The sequence below is a fragment of the Rhineura floridana genome, chromosome 3 (genome assembly GCF_030035675.1).
Source record: "Rhineura floridana isolate rRhiFlo1 chromosome 3, rRhiFlo1.hap2, whole genome shotgun sequence".
NCBI lineage: Eukaryota > Metazoa > Chordata > Lepidosauria > Squamata > Rhineuridae > Rhineura > Rhineura floridana.
Window position 1 is genome coordinate 44,620,949 of NC_084482.1, and position 25,704 is coordinate 44,646,652.

The following is a 25,704-nucleotide window of genomic DNA, read 5'->3' on the forward strand; positions in this document are numbered from 1 at the left end:
TCCGGGGAATTACAGGCCGGTCAGTCTGACTTCAGTACCGGGAAAGATATTAGAACAGATAATTAAAGAGTCCATTGGCAGCTATCTAGATGACAATGCTGTGATTGGTAGGAGCCAGCATGGGTTTGTCAAGAAAAAATCCTGTCAAACTAATCTCATCTCTTTTTTTGATCGGGTCACTAGCTTACTAGATGGTGGAAATGCTGTAGATGTCATCTATCTAGATTTCAGCAAGGCGTTTGACAAAGTCCCCCACGACCTTTTGATTAGCAAACTAGTCAAATGCGGACTAGATGGCAATACTGTCAGGTGGATTCACAACTGGTTGGAAACCTGTACTCAAAGAGTGGTCGTCGGTGGCTCTGCTTCGGACTGGAAGGAGGTTTCGAGTGGAGTGCCACGGGGTTCTGTCCTGGGGCCGATACTCTTCAACATTTTTATCAATGACTTAGATGACGGGGTGGAGGGAAGCCTTATGAAGTTTGCGGATGATACGAAACTGGGAGGGATAGCTAACACAATGGAAGACAGGAATAAAATCCAAAGGGACCTGGATAGACTAGAAAATTGGGCTGAAATTAATAAAATGAAATTCAATAAAGACAAATGCAAGATTCTGCATTTAGGCCACAAAAACAAAATGCACGGGTACAGGATGGGAAATACCCGGCTTAGCAGTAGTGTGTGTGAGAAGGACCTTGGAATTGTAGTGGATCGCAAGTTGAACATGACCCAGCAGTGTGATGCTGCGGCAAAAAAGGCAAATGCAGTTTTGGGCTGCATGAACAGAGCTATAGTTTCCAGGTCGAGGGAAGTAATAGTCCCACTATATTCTGCATTAGTCAGGCCTCATCTGGAATACTGCGTTCATTTCTGGGCGCCTCATTTTAAGAAAGATATAGACAAGTTGGAGTGGGTTCAGAAGAGGACGACGAGGATGATAGCCGGTATGGAGAACAAGTCTTATGAGGAAAGGTTGAAGGAAATTAGCATGTTCAGTCTGGTGAAGAGAAGGCTGAGGGGTGACATGATTGCACTCTTTAAGTACCTGAAGGGCTGTCACATAGAGGAGGGTACAGATTTGTTCTCTGCTGCCCCAGAGGGTAGGACTAGTTCTAATGGTTTTAAGTTGCAGGAGCGTAGATTCAGATTGGACATTAGAAGGAACTTCTTGACAGTAAGGGCAGTTCGGCAATGGAACCGACTGCCTAGGGAGGTGGTGGGATCCCCTTCGCTGGATGTCTTCAAGCAGAGGCTGGACAGCTATCTGCGGGAGATGCTCTAGCTGTGGATTTCCTGCTGTGAGCAGGGGGTTGGACTCGATGGCCTACAAGGCCCCTTCCAACTCTATGATTCTATGAATTGGCTTGAAATCAATTAAATTATTTACTGTGCGCTTCATGTTTTTCTTATGCAACAAGAAAACTGTGGATGGTCCACTTGTGAAAACAACTGTGTAGTTTTTGTTTTTTTAAAAATTGTACAAATACATTAGAAGGCAAAAGTGCCCTTCTTAAAATCTTTAAAATGAATTAAAAGGTTGTTAAGATGGAACATCTGCTCACATTCCATGAAGTTCTTTTTTAAAATAAAATAAAATTGAAGAGTCCTTGCATTTCCTGTCTGATCGATTAGCCTACCCACCCAGCGTCATCCCAGTGGCAGCACCTTTCTACGCCTCTTTAACTCATCTGCAGCATCTCTCAAGCCATGCTTTCATTGCTGCTGAGTCCACATGCACACGTGTATGTGTGTGTATGTGAAAGTGAAGGCAAGGAGATCCAAGCCCATCCTGAGGCAAGCCTCTTCTCACTTTCTTCTCTCAGCCACAGCTGTAGTTATCCCCTGCAGTGACTTTTCAGTCAACAGCACGCTGGAGTTGCATCTATCTGTCTAGATAGCCCCACCCATCTGTTAGTCATACTGGGCTTTTATGGATATGCTTTAGGACAGCATTTGTGTGTGTGCAGAGTCTTTGTCTCATGTGCTTTTGCAGCTGGTCCTGAAGGAAGGTTAGTGGAGCTGCGAGACCATGACTTAATCCAAATTCAGACAGTCCAGCAGAGATTGAACCCAGGTACAAGCTTTGCATGCTGGGTACACCAGCACTTTGTAACTATTTGTAATCTTCAGGAGCCCCCACATAAAGGCAAAGCTCAGAAATATCCCAGATTCAACACTGAATAGGCCTTGTACTGTGCTGTTGCTGGTCCTGAATAAACTGAAGCAGGCACAGAAGGAAGAATTGATGGTGTCATTTGGACTGCTGTGTTGTTTGTTATTGCATGTGTGCTTTTTTCATGTGGCATATCTTCACATCCCCCTAATGGACTCCTTATATTTCTTTTTTTTTTTCCTCCAGAGGACTTGTTCTCCGGGCTCTGAATGATTTGCTTTATTTTGCAATCTTGGCTTATCAGATTTTTTTTTTCTTTTTTTGTGAGCCAAGGGAAAAGTTACTGGCACATGAGCCTCTGCAAATACATTTTCTCTGTTTAAATTTCACAGATGGGAGCTCAGCAAAGCAAACGACCTGGGAAGGGGGACACCGTGTTCCCACACTGGCCTATTGGGCGGGGAAGATCCCAACGAACGTGACGAGTTCTGTGATGTTGAGGTAGGGGAACAGAATGCTTGCTCTTCTTCTAGGACCCTTTTGTGGTCTGCCAGGAGAGGGCCTTTGATGGCCAAATCCAGAATTGTGGGAGGCTTTACACTGGGAACAGTTAAATTGCTCTCATGTGAAGCAGAACTACTGAGAACATACATTCCTGAAAGTGGAAGGACAGGGATAAACAATGTCGCAAATAGAGGGCTTGTCTTGAGTTAACTAGTAATGACCTCTGTTATGTGTCCACAGCTTTATGCAATCCTCCACATCCTTTAGCCCCCTTGCGTGACAGCATGTGCAAGTAAGGATTAAGAAGGCGGCTTTTTGGAAAACTGTGTGGTACTCAGGGTGAAGGAGTTCAGATATGCAGACCACTGAGCCAATAGCTGAGCTCTTCCAGAGGTGTGTTGGCCTTCTGGATAAGACTGAGTTTGAAAGGGACCAAAAGTTAACTTTGGGGATGTTTACTCAGGTAAAGATTTTGAAATCCTCCTCTCATTAAGACTAGAGTAAAAATTCTGTTCCACTGATAATCTTATGTACTTTCATTTCCCTCTGATCTCGCTGTTTACAGCCTCCACCCCCATCAAACCATGTGTAGATCTACCTGTAGCTGAGGATAGCATCCCATGCATCTGATGAAGTGGACTGTGGTTCATGAAAGCTTATGCCATAATAAGTTTTGATAGTCTCCAAGATGCCACAAAACCTTTTGTAGTAGTTGGTCATTGCTTTGGCATCATTAATCTGAACAATTGCGCCCATAGGCAAAACCTTTTATAGAACTTCCATAGTAGTCCAGATGGTCTGCTGGGGACGTATCCCCCACACTGCATTTCCATAGATGAACTGTAGTGTCCTGGCTAAGAGGTGACAGCTATGAGTGGGAAGATGAGAGTTCAAATCTCACCTCAGTCATTAACTTAGCTTTCAGCAAGCTGCTATCTCTCATGCTCAGTCTTTTCCCTATATAAGATGGGGTTATTTATGTGGTTCTACCTTACAGTGTTGTTGCCAGGATTCTTGAGATGATATATGCGAAGTGCTGTGAATGCTCTGAAGTGGGGGTGGGGAACCTCAGACCCTGGAGCCAAAGGTGGCCCTCTAGGTAACTCAAGCTGGCCCTTGAGACTCTCCCTAGGCCACACCCCTCACCAACCCCTGCTTTGCACCCTCCCTGAGTGTTTTTGCCTGGCTGGAATGTCCTTGAACTCTGATAATGCCTCTTGCTTGCCTACATGGAAGGCGGAGGTGTATGAGTGTAAAACTGTCCTGTACAATTCACATGTGTTGCTTCTTCTGCTGCTGCCCCTGACTTCCTCCCCCTCCACTGACATGCGGCCCCTGTATGTTTGCCCAGAAGAAAAGGTGGCCCTCAGTTTGAAAAAAGTTGCCTACCCCACTGAAGCATTCAAAGTTTCTGTTACTAGATCTTAAGTGTAGATGTGGAGAGTGTAGTTGTGCCTGAGGGTCCGTCCATACGACTATATAATCTGCAGTGTAATTGCTTTGTGTCCTCATTAATTCACTGTCATCCATATGATGTTGCAAGCTACTATGAATTTTCGTGTTAACAAATCTGCATTAGAAATAACCCCGAAAACCTGATAAGCTTTTCTAAACCGATAATCAGTCGCATTAAAGTCCGCACTCAGAGACAATGCTGTGGACTTTCCTGCAATAGGTGGTCCATGGGCATTCCTCTGTCATATGCCAAGCCCCTTCTCCCTCCCCCCACCCTCTGTCCACGCCTCCTCCTCCTTTCTTACAGTACCTCTGGCTTCTGTAACTGTATCGCATTGGTTTTTTAAAAAAAAAACTATTTTATGATCAAATGTAAAATCAAATGTTTAATGAATAATATTTCCACAAAAGCTATTTTGCGATATTACACAAACAAGTCATTGAAAACACGGAGTTTAGAGGAGGTTTTTAACTGAGCTTCCTTGGGCTGATAGGGGGAAGTAGGGGGAGAGGAACAAGCTCTAGTATTTTAATGTGGCATTGATTTTGCAGCCGATCCAGCAGCAGGCAAAGCCTCTCTTTTCCTGCCCAACAGCTGATGGAAATGGGAGGGGGAGCTAAAAATTGCGGAATGAGAGGAATCTACATTGATGCTGCTGGCGGTGGTGACACTTTGGAAAGTACAGTGCATTCAGGAGGGAAGAGGATGCAACTGGACAAGATAGCATTACATTAAGCAGGTAGGGAGTAGAGCTACAGAGGGTGCAGGTGCATGTGAGGTACACGAAAGGGATCATGGCCACTGTCTTTTCTCTTAAACTGCCCCAATAATCTCTCTTCTCCAGGTCACAAACATTAGTGATAGCACAACGTTCATCTCTCTTGCGGAGATAAATACAACACAAGGAGCAGTGAAGCCAGTGACTGTCTGCTTAGGAATCAGAAGCTCCAGTCACAGACAGCAACAGCATGGGTCACTCCCTGGGGTATCATCTCCTTGGCATCATCACCTCCTGAGAGATATGAGTACAGGAAGCAATGCCTTACCGGCTGCTAACACCCCCAGCAGCAACTCTTTGTTTTTTAAAAAATCAGACATACAAGGGCTAAAGAGGTGAATAGCATCATGTCTAATTTGGCCTTAGAGTGTGAGCTGGGCAGTCCATGGTTCAAGTCTCACCTCACCCACAAATTTAGCAGGTAGCTTTTCCCAAGTGGATATTATCTCAGTCTCAGCCCTCATCTACAATAGGAAGAGAATATTGCCTGCCTTGTTCATAGGATTGCTGAGATCATGTATGATGAGGTGAAATATATATGAAAGTGTTGTTAAATTTATTTACAGTATCAGCCAAATGTTTGGCTGCAGACCTCTGTTCTTTTATAATTGTCCGGCAAGGAATGTGGTGATTTTGTCAGACTCCTGAGACTTACAGTTTTCACTAAATTTTCTTGTCTAAATATTGCAAATTAAAAAAAAAAGTTTTAGAACATGTAAATAGAGTATCTGTTGGAAAGCAAAAAAGAAAAGACGATCTCTTGTAGGGCATTTCATGGTTCATGCTTTATCAGTTCTGATAATCTCCTTCTTTCCCATGGCATGCATCTTCATTCCCTAAACCCTAAAATCTCGATCAAGAAAAGCTGCTACCCTAATAAAATACGCAGTTTTAACCAAAAATACAAAAATGATTGGCCACAGAAAAGGGGGCAAGGATCCATGCAGAGTACAGAAACTTTGCTATCTGACCTCCGGGGGTCTTGCTCAGCTTTGCTCTGGCCTCTGAGATTTCATCAGAAAAGCTTTATTGTTGCTTGTCTATGATAAATTAGCTTCTATGGATGTTGAATTCCTGACCCCAGTTCCACATTCTTTATTTGTATGGTCTTTTGCAGAGATGCAGAATATTTTCATAGCTCTGTAAATACTTCACTCTTTTCTTCAGTGCACAACTAAGGACTTTAACTGCCACAAGATGTGGTGCTGTCCTTAATGGTATAACTTAGATGGCTTTAAAAAGAGTTAGGCAAATTCAGGTCTGACTACAATTGTGAACCATGATATATAACTGAAACCTCCATGTTCAGTGGCAGTATACTTTTAGTGTTAGGGGTAGACAATGAGGAATGGTCATCCCCTTCGTGCCCTTTCAGGAGCAGTTTGTTTAGTGGGGCAGTGTCACACCACAGCCTACTTGACACTGTAACTGCTGGTGCTTACTGGGGCAGGGCATGGTGGTGGTGAGGTTGGGGCTGTGCGTGTGCTCCTGCTGCTGCATCTGCAGTGCCCAGTCCCACCCTGCCTCACCCCTGAGCTGTCTTGGTAAGCTGTAGCAATGTTACTGTTGGAAGTACCCTCCTTATGTTTGCAGAAGTATCTCTTTGGGCACTGTTGGAGACAGATTGTTGGACAAACTGAGCTTGGTCTGAACCAGCAAGACCTCTTATGCTATTTGATTGATTGATTGATTTTTATATCCCATATTTCCAAAAGTTCAAAATGGCAAAAGAAGGAGAAAAGAATACAATGAAAAACATTAAAATTAAAATTTAATAAAAACATCAGTATTTCAAAAACTGAAGACCTTCCTATAAAGGAAGGTGTTCACAGTGCAAGAGAAGCCCACCCACCATCATATCAGCAGGACATTATGCATATTAAAAATGCAGTTTTAGTCAAACTACAGAATTTGTTGCTCTTTTAGCATGGACGCCCCCCATAGGAATTCTTTCATGATTGATTTAAATAGAGATCATTAGTTTAAATTGAGGTGGTACATCTCAAATTTTTCTTTTTCTTTTTTTACTTTTGAATTTGGAATATAGTTTTGGGAACAATTAAACAGCTAGCATTTCTCAACAAAACCATAACATATAGTGCACACACACGCTGTCCTTGCCATCATATGGAAATGACTGAATATGCCCTATTGAATGTTTCTTGATAACACTTTGCAGAATGTGCTAGAAAGGAGGTGAACCAGAAACCCAGAGTCTTTGCTTTGGTATAATAGATCGTAATCTGGCCTCAGTTGTCTGGTAGAAGTCATGATCATATCAATTATTATTTATACTCTTTTCTTGGCTGATCTCATGGGCTCAGGACAGGCTTCAATATATTATGTTTTTCCATAAAACAACCTTCTGAGTTGAGAGACAGTTATTTGTCAAAAGCCAACTGGTGCATTTCATGGCTGTGCATAGGAATTTGAACCTGGGTCTTCTGATGTACAGCTATTGAACTAGGGATGATTGCAGCCAGCTCTTTGCACTCTCTGTGACCAAGGCAGCTGGATGGAAGATGGAGCTACAGGTACGTAAGGCAGCTGTTCATTGCTATTTGGCATTGCTAAGTCAAGCAGCTGCATATTACCAAGCCCACACTGAGCCCTTCTTAGACAGCAGCACAATCAGAAGCATTAGGGAGCCAGTGAGATTCCACCTTTTTCTGATCTGGGATTTCGGTCATCTGGGTAGGGCCAAACTGCTGCTGATTTCATTTTATGTGTATCTACTTGCCTGCTCTCTGCTCCTGTCCTCCATCACCTTGCCTTACTATCTACTATGTACCTGGCTTAGATCCCTTCTAGTTGCCTTGTGATGCTGCTGCTTTTGACCACGCCTCTGGCTGTCACTACTGGGAGCTGACTGTTTCCTAGTGTCATGATTCTAATGTTGCTGCACTTTGAGACCTGCCTGCCTTCTGCTCCTGACACACACACCAAGTCCAGAAGTCACACTATGCTGATAGCTATATCCTTATGAATGAGGACATTTATACACATAATTTTTACACTGATAAGTGAATGATCCTGGTCGGTTTCTCTCTCTCTCACACACAGTAGCTTTCAATTGTGGGAATAAATGTCCCTGGAACTGCAAGAATTAATCCACTGGAATAATAGTAATTATAATTAGGCTTTATTATAATTGTAAATCAGTTCTGTGGGTGCTATTTTCTTATTACTGGGATTATGTAAGCCTCTTCGGCCATGGAAGTGCCTTCTAGAAGTTATTACTAATACTAACAATTGCTATGACAGTTTGGTCTCCTATGGGCTGTGTGCAGGCATAGCACTGAATGCTGTCCCAATCTGACCATGTATACAAAGCTTGAGGGTACCTCTGTGTGCTGTCTTACTCCCAGTAGTTTGGCAAATACTTTCATTCTGGGCTGCCTCCTTATGCTGCATGTTGGAAAGGATGCCTGAAATCAATACATTGGTTACGGTGAATCCGTGCTGATGTGGCATGGATATTGCATTATGTCCATTACCTTCTACATATTTTTGGAGCTAATGTTATTTAAGAGATAATAATAAATAATAAATAAAATTTTATTTGTTAGTCGCCCATCTGTCTGACTTAACAGACACTCTGGGCGACTTCCACAATATAAAACACAATTTAAAACATATTCATACAACAGTAAACCACCTGTTAGTAATAGCCTAACCCACCCCAGAAATCCCATAGGCCTGCCTGAATAACAAGGTCTTTAAGGCTCGACGAAAAGCCATCAAGGAGGAGGCATGTCGAAGGTCAAAAGGAAGCAAGTTCCAGAGGGTGGGGGCCACGACCGAGAAGGCCCTCTCTCTGGTCCGCACCAGCCTAGCTGTTTTCACCGGTGGGACCGAGATAAGGTCTTGTGAGGCCGATCTTGTTTGGCGGCATATTTGGTGATACTGGAGGCGTTCCTTCAGATAAACTGGGCCAAAACCGTTTAGGGATTTAAAGGTTAATACCAAGACCTTGAATTGGGCCCGGTATACAACTGGCAACCAGTGTAGCTCCATCAACACTGGGGTGATATGGTCCCGGCGACGGCTTTGCTTTATTAAGTGTGCCGCCGCATTCTGTACCAGCTGCAATTTCCGGACCGTCTTCAAGGGTAACCCCACATAGAGCACATTACAGTAGTCTAAGCGAGAGGAGACCAGGGCATGTATCACTCGTGGAAGCAGATGTATAGGAAGGTAGGGTCGCAGCCTCTGTACCAGATGAAGTTGGTACCAGGCTGCCCGACTTACTGCAGCTACCTGGGGCTCCATGGACAGTTGAGAGTCCAAAATGACCCCCAGGCTGCGGACCTGGTCCTTTAGGGGCAATCTCACCCCATTAAGCACCAGGTCAAAGTTTCCCAACCCTCCCTTATCCCCCACCAGTAACACCTTGGTCTTGATGGCTGTTGTTGCTTGATTAGTAGTAAGTTTATTACAGTCAACCAACCAAAAATACAAAAACAAAAGCATTTCCTCAATTGAACCGATTATAAAGAGTGATATACTAGGATCTCTCAATTGTAACAGGTCTGAGATAGCTGGTAGGGAGGTAGGGAGAGGAGAGCCAAAAGGAAAAAATGACCTGAATATTTGTGTCTCAGAAACTCATGCCCAGTACTTCGCTGGGGCAAACATTCTAAGTATTCATCCCCTCAACAAGCATGCAAAGAAGAGCTTGATGACCTGAGAATGGATCCTTCCAGCAGACTATCCAGTGGAATCTGTTGGCCTGTCCCCAATAATAGATTGTGAGGAAAATGAAATATCCTCCTTTCTAAGCATTTGGTGCAGTTCTACTATGTGTTTCAGGTCATCCTGTGAAATTGAGAGATTTTTCCATTCAGATTGAGGCTGTGTAAACAACATGTGAAGTTAAATACATCCATCTTTCCATCTAAGGTGCAGGTTTTTTAAAATGCAAATTGTATCTGCTGAAGGGAGATGCTGATAATAGGATCAGAACAGATGTGGTGTGGAGGGGAAATGTAACCCTTTCTTACTCTGCTGCAATCCTGAGGGCAAATCCTTCTGAAGCTGCATTGGGAGGAGGGGATCTCTCTTCTAGTGCTAAAGGAGGATCCCCCCCCCTGTGAATGTTCCAAAGAGGAATTTTCCTCAGGACTGCACTAGAGGAGGGGTAAATTACACACACACACACATTCTGATCCCATTAATTATCAGCAACTTAGATGTAAAGACATTGTTAAGTTATGTATAGTTTGGTCCTTGGAAATCTTCCTAGAAGAGGAACTAGTCCTATTTTGACTTGGGATTTGGGGATTAGTGTGGTTTGATTCTGGTTATAAGTAGCATTTAAATCAAGGTTTGGACACCAGTTTGGACATTGTAGGAAACTAATTTAACAAAATAAAAGAGAAAAGGGAGAAAGGAGGGGATTGTTTGAGCACAATCAAACAACAGACCTGTCCTGGCCCAACAGACCATGGTTTGTTAAACTGCAATCCTTTGAAATATGCATTCTAATTGTGCTATGCAGATCACTAACCCAAAAATGTCTACAAAAATGCACGTTAGGGGAAATTGTGCATTAAATGAATATATGAGTGAAAATAAAAGGCAAAATGCATTATATAATGAGAACTGGCTTGCAAAAATGTGTATATTAGTCAAAACTGCCTATAAAAATGATTCGGAGAAATTCATACTAAAATGCTCTAGAATTTTCATGTGGATTTTTTTTAAAAAAATTGCAAATTGCTGCAGAAATGTGGAGAACTGAATTTAAGATAGGAAAAATGAGAAATGGAGAGAACGGAAACTGACAGATCTTTCCATCCCTGAACCAGGCCCCTGAAGCCTAGTAGCCTGAGCCAAGTGCAAAATAGTGGCTGAGGGACCTTTCCCCTTTGGGAAACAGCTCTAGCTCAGTGGTAGAGCATCTGCTTTGCATGCAGGAGGTCCCAGGTTCAATCCCCAGCATCTCCAGGAAGGGCTGGGAATGTCTCCAGTCTGAAAACCTGGTGAGCCACTGCCAGTCCAAGGAGACAATGCTGAGCTAGATGAACCAGTGGTCTGACTCAGCCTAAGTCAGATTCCTATGTTACTGTGACATACATTTAAGTATTAAGGAACTGGATGTTTCTGAGCATCTGCTTAGCTCAGGCATGTGTTCAGTACCAAAACCACCATGGCTACAAGTTATTTCAAACAAAAATGCGGTTGAACCTAATTTGGGGATGGGGGAGGCTATTTAGATAATTAATTTTTCCAGTTGAACAATTGGGAGCCAGAAATCTTTGTCAACCTACTGCAAATCATCAGAGATCTACCAGTGGATCCCAGTTGATATTCTGCCCACCCCTGTACTGGAGTATATGGTTTCCACTCACAAGATAAGTGTTTCAGTGGGAAGTTGCTTTAGCATCTATAGGCAATCTCTTTAGATTTAATATTGAGATTGCTCCAACAACAAAGATGTTTGGGAATATATTGGACTCCACGAGGGAATTGGTTAGCTAAGATGTTGGTGATGATGCAACACTGAAAATGCTGCTTTGAGGCATATGATGTGGTCATGTCCTGGACAGAACTGTTTTCATTCTGGACAGAAATTGCTGCTTGTATCAACTTTGTTTTGGAGAAATACTTGATATTTGCAGATGTTCATGCACTCCTAAATTATATTCCTGTGGTATGGGGACTAACGGATGGACAACAAAAGTGGGTTTTGCAAACCCTTATGGTGGCCAAGAGACTTATACTGCAAAGCTGGAAGGACAAACATCCACCATCCAACCCCCGGTGGTTTGAAGATCTCACTGCTGTTCCTACACTTGAATGCATGGCTTATAACTGTCAATTTTGTTTAGATACCTATTTGAATATTTGGACTGCCTATATTAATTTATACATTTAAATCAGGATTGATGGAATATTTTTATTGTTAATGTTAGCCAACAATGGGTTTTATTTTTCTTTAATTGTTACTATTTTTACTATTGTGGTTTTTTGTTCCTTTTTTCTGTTATATTTATTAATCAAAAAACAAGTGGGGAAAAACAAGAGAAGCCTCACCCCTATGTACATGAAACTTTGGTTTTCATCATCCCCCAGTGAACCCAGTGGTTTCTCTGGCCCATATTCCATGCAAGGTTAATATTTTTCTTGCTGCACTGAGATTATGCTAAATTTCAGTACTGAAACTCCATGTAGCAGCTTTGTATATGTTTCGTTATCCCTGCACCAAGATAGATAAAGGAATTATGAAGGTGGGAGAGATCCTCTCTATCTTTTGCTCCCAGTAGTCTCAGTTGGCAGCATAGGCGTGAAGCATTTGTTGTAGCTCCCACATAAAAATAATGGCCCAGGGGAAAGGAGGAGACAACAGCAACACAAGGAAATGAACACAGCTGTGGCTGCATGGTGAAAGGGGTGTGCCATGCTGGCATTACTGGCTGGGCTCCAGCATTTTCATGGAATAGTCTCTACGCATCTGTTAGAAAGACTTTATCAACTGTGCATGTTTAACTAAGAGACCAATTAGTGCTTTGGAATCATGAACAATTTATTAAATTTCTCCTTGCAAGGGAGACAAAAATGAAAGAGAGTGAGAGAGAGATGAACCTCTGGCTTCCCATCAGCTAACAAAATTATTGTGGCATGAACTTTCATAAGCAGAAACTTACTTCAATCTGTGCAGGAAGTATATACTGTAGGTTTTGGATTGTTGAGAAAGAAAGGAAGGAAGTGCATTGATGAACTGCTGAGAACAGATAGTTGATGTCAAAGGATTTGCATACATAGTCTTTGAGAAACTGGGACTCACTGAAAGTGGTGAATAATGAACAGATGGCAGTCAGGATACACACTTAGCTCACAAGCTGCTCTGTGAACAAAGGTTGCCCCCACAATTGATTGTTCAAAGTGGCTTTTAGGATTATGTATGGAGGGTTAAATGGCGGAGTACTATTCAGTGGCAGCAGCCATGGAATTTGTTTTAAGGCCAATCTCTCTCTCACACACACACTCTCTCTCTCCTTCCCCCCCCCAAGGGTTTTTCTGTATTCCCAACAGAATTCCAACCAATACAGCCTGGAAAACTGATGCTTCACAGCACTAACTTTTAAGTTGAAGCAGTTTGTTTTTCATTAAAGAATTAGTGTTTGAAGCACATGCTCCTTTTGTTTAAGGGTCAAACTAGGCTGGGTGTGAATTATGTAAGCGCAGTTGAAGGTGGATCTGTTATTTTTTGTTATGTAAGTAGCAGCCGTGGGAAAGCCTGAGCAGCTGAATTGTGAATGTGGGGATGAGGGGCAGATGGTGATGGTGATGGTGGTGGAGGAGGAGACTTTCATTCTTTTTCTCCCTGCCATGGTCCCAACAAACACCCACCTCTCCAAAGCTGCATTTCAAGGGATGTAACAAAAAAGGGCACATAGATTGCATTTAATGCAATTAATGGTCACGTCTAGTTTGATGTTAAAAGATGGCTTTTGCAGAGTTGAGTTCATCCACCTGAGACCCACATGGTAGCTACTTAAAAGATTACAATACTTATATTGATATGGCTACCATGTGCTGTTTTGTCCCTGTTTTAATCAGGACATTTTTGTGTGTGTATGTGGGTGCATGTGTCTTTGTCCAAAACATTTGTGAGATCTACACTTGTGCAGAGCTTGAAATATTCTTGAGCTTAAAAGCAGGAGCAGGTGCTCATGCCTCTCCCCTCATGTGGGAAGTACCTGCAGTTTGCACATACCTCAAGGGGTGTATGTGCAAGAGTCTTCCCACTCAGTTTTCTTCTGACTACTGCCAGAGCAGCATCAGATGGTGGTCAGAAAGAGGGCAGAAAGCTCAGTTTCCTAAGAAGCAAGTTCTGATCCCACTAGCATCCCTGTCACTTTGCACAGCTGATTATCTCGGTTGCATGCCTAGGTATCAGCATTACTTGTAAGAGTTTTCCCAAACACCTAGTGGATGACCAGAGATAGCAGATGCAGATCTTCCACAGCTTCAGTCCAAGACATTCTGAATTACATCTTGTATCTGCACTTTCAAAACCTCACCACCTCCCTCCATTTTTCAGTCATCTTCATCTATCAGAGGATGGGTACATTGTTGTCTTGTATCTATTGGTGAATCATAACCTTGAAGATCTCACCAGTATATTGTTCCCTGTTTGCATACTTGCACTAGGCTGGACTCCATCGCTCATGCTCGATCAATTGATAGAGTCTGCCTATGCCTTTGCTCGCCTGTGACCTTCATCTTTCATGATTTAAACAGTTTCTCCTGTTGGCCGTTACCTCTTTTCAGTGTTGAGGCACTGTGCCCCCTGCTCTGATCCCTGGTATATTATTATTCTTTATTTAATTTATAGCTCATCCTTCCTTCCAGAAGAGCCACGGAGAACAAACATAAAAGTGATAAGACAGTTAAAACATCTAACAACAATTCCAATACAGATGTAGACTGGGAAAGATCTGTATTTAAAAGGCTTGTTGAAAGAGGAAGGTATTCTGTAGGCACAGAAATGGCGTCTGTCTAAGATTTAATGGGAGGGAATTCCAAATGGTATGGCCACAACACTAATGGCTCAGTTCCTACATTCAGAATAAAATGGTATTGCACATTGATATTTCCTTCAAGAAAGTGGTCTCTGGGTTTCCACTTCAATCAGGATCTGTTTTTTTCTCTCCTCTAGTTGTTGGAATGACACAGAATGCCTTTTCTCTTTCACTCTTAAAAATTCTTTCCTTGTATCTTGAAGGCTTCATTTCACATTGTTTCATACTTGTGACTATGCTACAGAGGTTTCTTACTGGGGTTTGTAGTGGCTGTCTTGCTAAATGTCTACCATCGCCCTGTGTTATGAGATGACCCTATGAAATGGCCAAGTCACCTCTGCCTATCCCCATGTGGGGGCATTCTGCTTCATTTTGTGCAAAAATACTGCAGCTCTATTACTGACTGAGACTACGTATTGGAAACATATCTTCTTTCCAATTTTATAGCAGTTATGTTGGCTCCTAGTCTGTTCTGGGCACAATGCTGAATTAGATCATAAACGTTTATATCAGGGGTAACCAATGTGGCCCCCCCGATGTTTTCTCTGAACTATAACTTGAATAATCCGTTGGCCATGCTGGCTTAGGCTGATGGGAGTTGTAGTATGCATGATGAGATCCTCTTTTGATGCCCTTCTTCAGATCCTCCTACCTCCAGAGGTGAGGTGGTGATGTAAGACTGGGGACTTTTTGATTGTCCCATTTTTAGAATGCCCTCCCCAGGGAGGTTCACCTGGTGCTTTTAGATGTCCATTTGGTGCTATCTGAAGACTTCTCTATTTGCCCAGGTTCGTGTATTATTCCTACTTGACTCTCATTTTCTCTTGTTTTAACATTAATTTTCTTGCTCTGAAAGCAAGTGCAGAATCAGTTTTCACTGCTGCGCTTTTCCTTCTCTGTGTCAGAGCAAATCTTGAAGCTCTTAGTTCTTTTTTTGGCCAACTCTTTTCTAGACCTCTAGCTAGGGAACTGGTGCTCATTTCCCTTTCCCTTGAGAGGAAGATTATCCATCTCCCATGCTTCAAGGGGTGGAGCAAATGCTTTTCCATCAAAATCTGCCATACTAAACTACCTTACTTAATGGCATCATCAGTGCCTGCAATGCCTTTGATTTTCCTGCTTATTAAAAAGTAGGTCAGTAAAGTAGGTCACTCAGATGAATAAGGGAGAAATTGTGCCATCATTTTACTACAAAGGCCCCCTTGGCAAAAGTCTGCAGACTGAGCAACATCCCTTTATTGGGTGGCGTGTATGTGTGCATAGGTGCATTAACCAAGAGATCTGGTTTGCTGCATGGGAAGGAGCTTTTTCGGAAGGAGCATCATTAAGCTATGTGGACAGAAGGGAAACAGAAAGTAGGCTTTTACTATCATGGCATCATCTAAGATACTTGCATTCACTTGCCTATTTAATTTGGGATTATGTGAAACATTCATTATCTCCAGAAGGAATATATACTAAGTGAGATCATCCTGGGCTCCAAAAATGGATACTAACCTAAAGATGAGTAATACTATTTCAACTGTTGGATTTATATCTTGCCTTTTGGTTCCAAAACTAGCCCTCAAGAGGTAGCCCTTCAGTATGGAAGTGACATATATTAAAATATGTTTCAGTTTCCCACTACTTAGTTTACTCAAATAGTATAATTATACTAACACTCTAGTTGAGGCAGGATACAACATAAACAGTGGCTCATGGCCTAATCACCTTGGCATGTTTCTCCGAAGGCCTTTCCATAACAGCTAAGTCTTAACTGAACAAATGATTAGAAGAAAGTGATTCTGACATGTCCTCCTCTGAAGCTAATTCTTCAAATAGGAATACAGCCTCTCCACTACCCAGAGCTTGGAAGATTACTTTTAAAAAGTAATAGATTACAGTTACAGTTGCATGGCCCAAAAAAGTAGTAATTACTGTTACAATTACAACTGCTCTGAAAGTAACCGATTACTTTACTTTTTCTCAAAAGTAATCACTACAGTTACATTTCAGTTACTTAAAAAAAACGCCTACAAGGTGCTGGCCTTGGCTGCTGCACATCTAAGTAGCCTAAAACAACATTAAAAATAAACACACACATACAGAGATAGTAGAATAATTCTTTTTATCCATAAGATAGCAATGGTGGTCTCTCCGCTGGTAAGGGAGGTGGGGAGGGAGGCAGAGGCCACTACTCAGATCTTTGCATGTCAAACCAAGTGCAACCCACCTCCCCCTCAGCAAGCAGGCATAATCTCCCTCACTTAACCACCTCCCGGAGCCTGCTTTACCACCAGCTAAGGGCCACTCACCCAAGCAAACATTTTCCCCTGAGATGCAAAAAAGTTTAAATACTGCAAATGCAGCACAGTAGCCAGAGAGGGTGGTGGAGGGCACTTTGTGTGCCAAGTGCAAACACACACACACACACACACACGTTGTCATCTTTCACCTCCACAGTTCTTTATCTCCATTCTGCTGCTGCCTCCTTCTCCTCCTTTATCCATGTTCTTGACCTCCAGATCCTTTTCCCCTCCACTCCATTTTTTAAAACAATTGTTTTCTCCACTCCACCCTGTTTTACTCTCCACCTCCTCCCTTGTTGTCTCCTACCCACCCACAGACCATGATGATAATGAAAGTTAAGGAGGAAAGCACAAAAGCAGGACTACAGCTGGACATCAAGAAGACTAAAATAATGACAACAGAAGATTTATGTAACTTTAAAGTTGACGATGTGGACATTGAACTTGTCAAGGATTATCAAGGGTACAGAAGAGAAGTTAATCTTTCAGCATTAGCAGGCTGTTGCCCAAAGAAGTCAGTGGCACTCCACCATCATCTCTACTGGGGGGAGGAAAATTCCAGTAGTTGCCTCCCAAACAGTTCTGGTTTCAGAGTACTCTAATACTGCCAACTGTAAAATACTAAATATTCAAGAACTGGTCTTTCCCCTAACATGCATTTTTAGTACTACAACAGTATGAGGTTGTTTACAGCAGAACATATTTTTATAGCGTATACTGAAGTCATGTTTTCTTCTTCCTCCCCCACCCAACTTGAGGAGTGGTAGCATTTTTCCTTTTTTTTTAAAGTCACAATTCATATTTCATTTTTTGTATTAAAACATACATATCCCATATTTAGCCCCTAAACAGCTAAAAGCATTTAAAATGAAAACGCATATTAAAGCAGAGCATTAAGCACAAAGCATGATCAGTTAACCATCAGAAAAAAAACATGTAGTGGAGTAGCAAAAATAGCCAATAGATTAAAAACCAGAAACCACTCACAGGTCTTGAATGCTCTCTGCAACAGCACTGCATTGCATTTGATGCTGGAAGTTTAAGGCGGAGAGTAGATTTAATGTTTGCCCCTGTGTAGCAGATTTTTTTTTTTTTTAAGATGAAGATAAATAGTCAACATGGTAGAGGCCTGAGTCAGGTCAGAATCAGGATGTATTGGAGCAGGGCAGGCTTTGAACCCTTTCCTACCACAATCTCAATTGGAATTGCCTTCTTGTGCCTGCTGTTTGCAATGGGAGGAAAGTTGCCATTGGGCGCCTGTGGGAGATTCCCTCCCATTACAAATGTCAGCTGTGCTCCCCCTCCTGATTGGTACCAGAGTTGGGGCAAAGGGTTAGAGCCACCTTCTCCCCACTCCCTGTATCACAATCCTGATCTTGCTCTTCCTTCCCTGCACCAACTATTTTTTAAAAAATCATCTGCACCATCAGGGTAAACTATGCAACAAAAGTCACATCTAATTTGGCCCTAACTGAGAGGGGTCAGAGCAAATTTTCCCTCGGGACAGTTGCAGTGCCACTGTAAAAAAAAAGCTCTCCCTGGTTATTATGGCAAGGCCTCTGAAGAAAATTTCAGTGTACAGATCTGTTCTTATTGTAGGAGATGATCTTTAAATGTACAGATTATACCATGCGTCCCCAGGCCAAGGAAAGATGGTCTTTGTGGAATTCGAAGGGATTCATGCTCTGTTGGACATGCAGACAACGTGCTGAACATACACATGCAAAGGCAGCAGAATGAATATTTTGTGTATAGAATGAAGATAGCCTACCCATAGCTAGCGCATGCTTTCAACCACAGAGACATGTTTGTTCAGCAGCACCCATCTCTACAGCCTTATATGAACAGGCTCTCAGTATAAGAACTCAGGCACCAAATTTTTAGCACTTCCCAATGTTGTTTGGCCTGTCTATCTTTTAACAGCCTGGCTGGAATTAATTGAATGGGAAAAAGTAAGACACTCTGCTCCCTTCCATTTTGCACAGCTGAGATTGCACAGAGCTCTAACAAGTTAATATTTTTGCTCTGGAAAATCTTCCTAAGAACACGAAATCAGGTCAGTGGCCCAACTGGTCCAGCAGCCTGTTCCCACAGTGGCCAACCAGATGCCTATGGGAAACCGACAAGGAGGACACCATTGTCCCCACTTGTCATTCCCAGCACCTGGCATTCAGAGGCATATTGCATCTGATCCTGGAGGTAACATAGAGCCAACAAGCCAAACTAGCTGAGTACAGTATATCAGCTTGACACAAGATCCAGTCATGAATCCTACCCCAGCTACACCTATGCACCAGCTGCTTTCGTGCAAGTGCATCTTTCCAAAAAGAGGCATGCAAATTTAGGGGTTGTATACCTTCCACATGAGCATTAATAAAGGAGATAAACCATTCCACTTAAAAAGTGTCATTCTCAGCCATTCCCTTTGAAAACCTATCAGATTAGCTATGGACAAATGTGGGTGCACCAATGTTGCTAGGAGAATTTAAAGGAGGTTTTTCAGCTTCTGGCAATCACCATTCTAGCTGCACCAGGAGAAAGAGTATTAGATCCTTAAGTAATATGCTGCAACCAGAGCTTAGAAAAGTTACTTTTTTGAACTCCAACTCCCATCAGCCCAATCCAGTGGCCATGCTGGCTGGGGCTGATGGGAGTTGTAGTTCAAAAAAGTAACTTTTCCAAGCTCTGCAACACACTCAAAGATTTACCAGAGTGCTAACAGAGGGTATTTTAGAAATAATTAATCTTTGTTTGTGAAATATGATCAAACATCAGAACACAGGAATCTGCCATATGAGAGTGGTGCCACCACATATGATTTAACATGCCTCAACCCCCACAACCTTTCCAGCAATGAGGGGAAAGGTAAAGCTACTTAATGTAGCTGTGGTAAGGTGCCACCAATGTGTACACGTAATTTCAGGACTTCCTTTAAAATTCTGAAGCTATTTTGAAGGGTGGTTTTCCTCCATGCACCTTCCCAAGCCTAGACAGAAATAATCCTATGTCTGTCCCCTAGTTTGTATATAAAAATAATCGAGTAATAGGTTATAAGTTAGTGAAGCTATTGCCTACCTCTGTTCAGGTTGCTGGAGGCACGTTTTCAATTTCAAACTTCTGTGAATTTCTGCTTTTTATCCAGTGCTCTAGTAAAGCTGTGTACTTGGAGTACGTGCAACCAATTTGTTCTATACCATGGCATCATTGTGTTCAATTTTTTTCTCTGCTAATTGGCTTGCCATTCTCAATAAGGTCTCCAGACCTCCATATTCATGCTTCCTCCTATCAGTTGAGTTACCCATACCTTTCTCATCTAGGGAAATCTGAATGATCCAGAAGGAAATGGAGTGGGGATATCCAAGGAGCTAACTGTTTGTGCCAAAGTTTCCCCAAGCCCAAAGGGTTGCTTTTTAAAAGGGGGTTGCCACTTTGCACTTCAAAACCAGCAATAGAGAGCTAAAGGGGATCAGCTGCAACCTTGGGTTGTTCTTATTCCATATCCACTCAGGAAACTCGCCTGCCTTCAAGCAGGGCAAAACTCTCCCCCACCCCAGTTTAGGTTTTACTTTTATTTGTGTATTTTAAGAATTTCTGTACTGCTTTTAGGGGAACCTCCCATCAAAATTATTTAAAACAACATTCAAGGATTAGAAATTCCGTTGGACAGCAACAGAAATACAAGGTTACTCACAAAGAGGGAATTTTCTGCCTTTTCCTCTCCACTGTAGCTCCCTATGCACATAGAAAAGCTTCTCCTGAGGACTGGGAGACCGGCATGACTGGCTTCGGTGTGTCAGTATGTTGTTTGTGTGTTTAGCACTAAAGTTTAGCTCACTGAGCTAGTTAGTTTAGCACGAAAGCAGTAGGAGATAATCTTGTGGTATTTGGCAAAAATGATTATTACTGAAGCAAAAACTGAATAGGGATGGACAGGTCTGGCTTTCTCTGGTCCTTGTCAGTTTCCTGTGTACACATTCAGAAGTCCATCCCATCCCATTTTTGAACTCATCTGCAATTTTTTAAAAAAAACTACAAGAATTGTTATTCAAACAAAATCTATTTAAGCAGATTTTAATATGCATTTGCTCACAAGACATTTATTTTTCAATGTGTGTTCTCTCAAAGTAAGTATTTCTAAACTTATCTCGAAGTTTATTTTCACATGCATTTTGGTATATTGAGCCAGAAACTACATCACAAAATTCTCAAGTGCAAAGACTGAATAGGAATCCACATATTTGTCCAGTTAGTTTGTACTGCAGTTTTCAAAGAATAAATCCCTCAAGCATCCCTAATGATAGCTGGTTTTTTGAAGAGATAGTCATAAGAAAATAAAACACTAATTGATGCATCATACTGGCTGCCAGATGATCCAGCTTCCCTGCAGGTGGGCATGGCATGCATTCTTAGTATTATATAATGTCATGCGCCAGGGAGTACCTTCAGGGACTAAGGTCCCAGGTGGTAAAAAAAGTATTTAAGCAAACCACTAAACCAAGAGAGCAGGGTTCAAGATGCAGCATAGTCAAGGTCAAGCACAGGTGCAAAATATGAATCAGAATCAAGGTTAAGTTTTAGTCCAAGGTCAATATCCCAAACAGTTTAGCAACTGTAACAGTTGTACACCGCCCATAGAGCTATGCTAGTCGGGCGGTATAAAAACCTAATAAATAAATAAATAAATAAGAAGGAAGAACTAGAATTACAGAGCTGTATTGTTTCCCAGCAACTAGAAGGCTCAAGAGGGAGATCTTATATATTGTGGCTTCCTGGGCCATACCCTAACCCATGCTGCTTGCAGTAAAGAACTTCCATGGATTGCTTACTTACAAGTGTATGCACCATGACACTGGGTCTGTAGACAACATGCTATGTCATTGCTCTTTGGCCTGGGCCTTTTGGCGCCAGCATTCTTGAGGATGGAGGGATGATTCCACCTCCTCCTCTGACAGCTCCACAGGTTCTTCAGCAGGTCTCCCACCAGAGGGCACCTCAAGGAGATCCTTCACACTGGTTCCAAGAGACCTGGCCTGGTCCTCAAGGTTTTCAACTTATGGAGTGTCTGGTTCATCCTCCAAGGACTCAGTATCTGGCACCAGGTCATGGGCTAGGCATGACACACTCAGTGAGTGATTATACTTGTATATTATATAATGTGTGTGGTAACTCAGCTTTAAGCCCTTGGGATCAGAAGACTGGAAGAGAAATCCTGACAGGGCTGTTAGTGGGAACTGCAGAACAAACCCAATACCACTCTCATTTTCCATTCTGGCTCCTGTGGAAGCTGCTGTGCCAAACACAACCAATTTTTCCTAAAAAGTAGTATGTTTGTAAAAAATGATCTGCTAGTTCTTTCCCCATATTGAATAGCGTGGAGATTTCATCATTCTGGTTTATTTGGCTTGCTTATTGTATTATGCCACGGTGGTTTTAGTTTAGAGGACTGCATCACTGTAGTGTTTCTGTCAAGTTGGACCCCACAAAACACAACAGAAGGTTATTTTAACCCACACTGGCTCTTCGCCAGTATGTAGGCCTGACAGGGAGTTCTGTGGCCTTGATGCTTTATGAAACTTGGAGCTCAAATCATGGTATTTCTGTGAATGCTTTAAATGGTTTCAGGGAAATCTGGGTCATTGCTTGGGGATCTTATGGAATACATTAATTGTCTAATTCAGATACTATGGAGTGGAGTGCCACCTGCTCCATCACCCTTCCCTATTCCCTCCAGCCTTGCTGAGGTGCTACTGGGCCACCCCAAGCACATGAAAACAGCAGGAAAGGGAGGCTGACAGAGAAGGATGGACCCAGTGGGTGAATGTGAACCCAGAGCAAACAAGGTGGCATCTGTTCTCTGGGTTACAGATCTTAGAAAGAGAAGAGCAAAGACAACAGGACAAGGGGGTCACTCATAATCCAAAACTGGGCCCAGTCTTTCCCCCAGACAGAAGAAGCCTCTTGGGCTATTAAACATACCTGGCTGACACAGTATAAGGTGGTTTCATATATTCTAGCAACCTCTCCAGAATTTTCACCTGAGAACGAACGTTAGAGCAGACCCTAAAGTGGTGGTCCTTAACAGTAGGATGAAACCCCAGTCAATCTGCTACACTCTAGGGAAATTAGGAAGAAGAAATGTAAGAAAAAGTGCATTTTAAATCACAGTAACCTAGCTGATCGGTCACCAAGCTGTTGGAATGAGTAAGGCCAGAGTTTTCATGATCAAGAGTTGGGAGATGATAAGTGAAAATGACAACATAATGTTACTCCACAGTTTTGGAAGCTATTGAGCCCTTGAGGCATTAGACATTTTCTACATGATATTTATGTTCATTATGCAATTATTAACTTACCATCAAGAACTGCAGGCACTGGACCACCCCTCTCTGAGTGAGTAAGCTATGCCGCCCAACAAGATCAGCCTCAAAAGACCTTCTCTCCATCCCATCAGTCAAAACAGCCAAACTGGTGAGGACTAGAGAGAGGGCTTTTTCAGTTGTGGCCCCCACCCTGTGGAACTCCCTCTCAAATGATCTCCGCCATGCCCCTTCCATGATGAGTTTCCTCCGGGCCTTGAAGACCTGGCTCTTCAGGCAGGCTTTTGGGGTGGGCTAGATTTTATCTTCATTGTTTTTAGATTTTTAATGTCTAGGTATTGTATGCCTATTTTGTACGTCGCCCAGAGTGGCTGGACAGCCAGCCAGATGGGCGACTAATAAATTAAATAAATAAAATAAATAATAAATAAAATAAAGTGATATAACCAGCTGCTCTTTCCTTCAGCAGATTAACATTTGTAAAGGAGGCACATGCTCATTCAAATGTAATAATTAATATGGATGTAAATCAGTTCACTCTAATATGAAGCTTTGGCTCAAGATCCTGGGAATATTTCAGTTGGTAGATTAGCATTTTAGAAGATGCTTTGTGCAGTCTTTATCCAGGATGACCAGACACTTATATAAGTATTGCAGGTTTAATCAGGACGGTAGATGCATGAACCAAGCATGAGTAGGATCTAGTATCTTCTGCAGAATTCTGTAATTTTAGAATCTAAGCTATAACTTTCTTGCTTTTAGGGCTGTGAAGAAAGACCTTGAAATGTGTCAATAGTATTTAGAGAGTTCTGAAACCCAAGAGCTGGCTGAGCAAGACATTTCTGTCATGTCCTACTCAAGGCTCTATTTTCTGTACGATTGCTGCCCTCCATCCCAAATCAATAGGCCTTCCTCTCCCTTATTTTTGCCCCCCGCATATCCCTCCCAAAATTTAATCCTTGGGGAAATGTCCCATCTATAAATCCAGTCCTTAAAGCAAAATTAGTCAGTGTATGCTTGCCGCCTGTCGGGAGGCAGAGTTGGGGTCCCCAGGGGTTGGCAGAAGAGGATTCGGACGAATGGCAGGGAGGAGGGGGAGCAACTTCGCCCGAGTGGAGCGAAGACAAGCAGAGGAAATGCCAGAGATAGAGTTGCTTAGCAACGGAGAGTTTACCATCAGCTCCCCCCTATCCCCCATACTGGAGTCGGAACCTTCAGAAGAGGAGGGGCCGATGCTTCCCCCTTCGCCACGCACAAGAAGACACTTGAAAAGACAAGAGAGAAGGGGGGGAAGGCTGGTAGTGCCTGAGGGGCAGTTAAGGAGGAGCGAAAGGTTGCGCGCCCGTTTAGCCCCTTCTTAAAGAACCGGCGGGAAAACAGCCCCTTGCTCTGTCAACTTTATCTCAATGCAGCAGGACCTGTATTTCTGTACTGCTTCATGAGAAGACGCAGTCTTTGTTTGGACATTACTCTAATAAAAACTGAATTACTTACAACCCCTGGTCTGGTTCCTGAGTCTCATCCTGGGCCTGACACCGCCCTGGGTTCCTACTGGGAAGAAGGGCAGGATATATATCAAATAAATAAATATGCAAATGTTATGTTTCATTTCATAGGTTGATCTGTTTCAGGGGCTAAATTTTCTTTGTCCTTTAATCTCTCTCTACACACACAGACACAAAGAGGAGGCCGAATCTTGTCTATAATTGTTTTTTGCTTAATCAGGGTACAAATCTGTATTTTGGTAGAGTTATGTTAGAACTGTGATGGGGTAGCGGTCATTTTACTTGTTTTGAAGTCCTCCTTCATAGTAAAGTGGTGGTTGTTTGTAGGATGCTGTGCCTATATGTTCTACTGACCACAGTCTCTTCTCTCCTGCAGCACTTTAGACATATTCCCTACCTTGGTGTCTCTGGCAAACGCAAACCTCCCTTCCAACAGACGGCTTGATGGTATGGATGTATCTGAAGTCCTCTTTGGGAAGTCAAACAAAGGACACAAGGTATGGAATGAATCTTAATGTTCAATATGAATGTCAGTCCCATATTATTGTTGTAGGGAAATAATGTGGCTTTAACAGTGATAGTTTCTATTTTCGCTATCAGCAATAACAGGATGCAATCCCTAGCAGAAATCAGCTTTTTGCATTCTATTTTGTCTACATTTTAGAGTCAATAGCACAAGATATTTTGGTGTCTAAGGTGAAAAATCCAAGCAGCACTCCCCTTGGTAGTGTTATTAAAGGCTTTTCTTTAATTAGGGTCCATAACTTTTGGCTGACCTTGGCTTTCTTGAGGAGAAGGCACACAATTTTGATTGTGACATCATGCTGAGCTTCAGAGGCATTCCAAGCACCTCCAAGGCTCTTCACCACTGGGGCGGGGGTAAACTCTGAGCCTCGACAGGGCGGGCTGTCACCAGACTTAAAAATGTGCTTGACATTTGCAAACTGTTGAACGCATTTGTAGTCTCCTTCTGATAACAAACTGCCATTTGAGGCAGGCTGGCACCCATATAATGACAGGGTCAGCTCTGATTTTTGCCTTTACAACAAGTTCCTCATCATAGTTAATACCTGTTAAAACTTTGTAGGTGTTCTCACATGTGGCTGTACTGGCACACATTTGGATGTTTGCACCTCTATCAAGTATCTCATAGCATAATGCGGTAGGAGTTTGGTTTGTCCGTCCCTAATCTTTTCATCTGTATCTTAGG

The 25,704-nt window shown here is 42.5% G+C and overlaps 1 protein-coding gene across 8 annotated transcripts in view; it reads left to right on the forward strand.

Moving 5' to 3' along the window:
- Nucleotides 1-25,704, forward strand: part of ARSG (arylsulfatase G) — a 154,361-nt gene that overhangs the window by 98,206 nt on the left and 30,451 nt on the right. For all 8 annotated transcript variants that reach the window (XM_061615609.1, XM_061615604.1, XM_061615611.1 and 5 more), the window contains 2 exons: nucleotides 2,509-2,617; nucleotides 24,871-24,991. In XM_061615609.1, coding sequence (XP_061471593.1) covers nucleotides 2,509-2,617; nucleotides 24,871-24,991 — 230 coding nt within the window. The remainder of the gene's footprint in view (nucleotides 1-2,508; nucleotides 2,618-24,870; nucleotides 24,992-25,704) is intronic.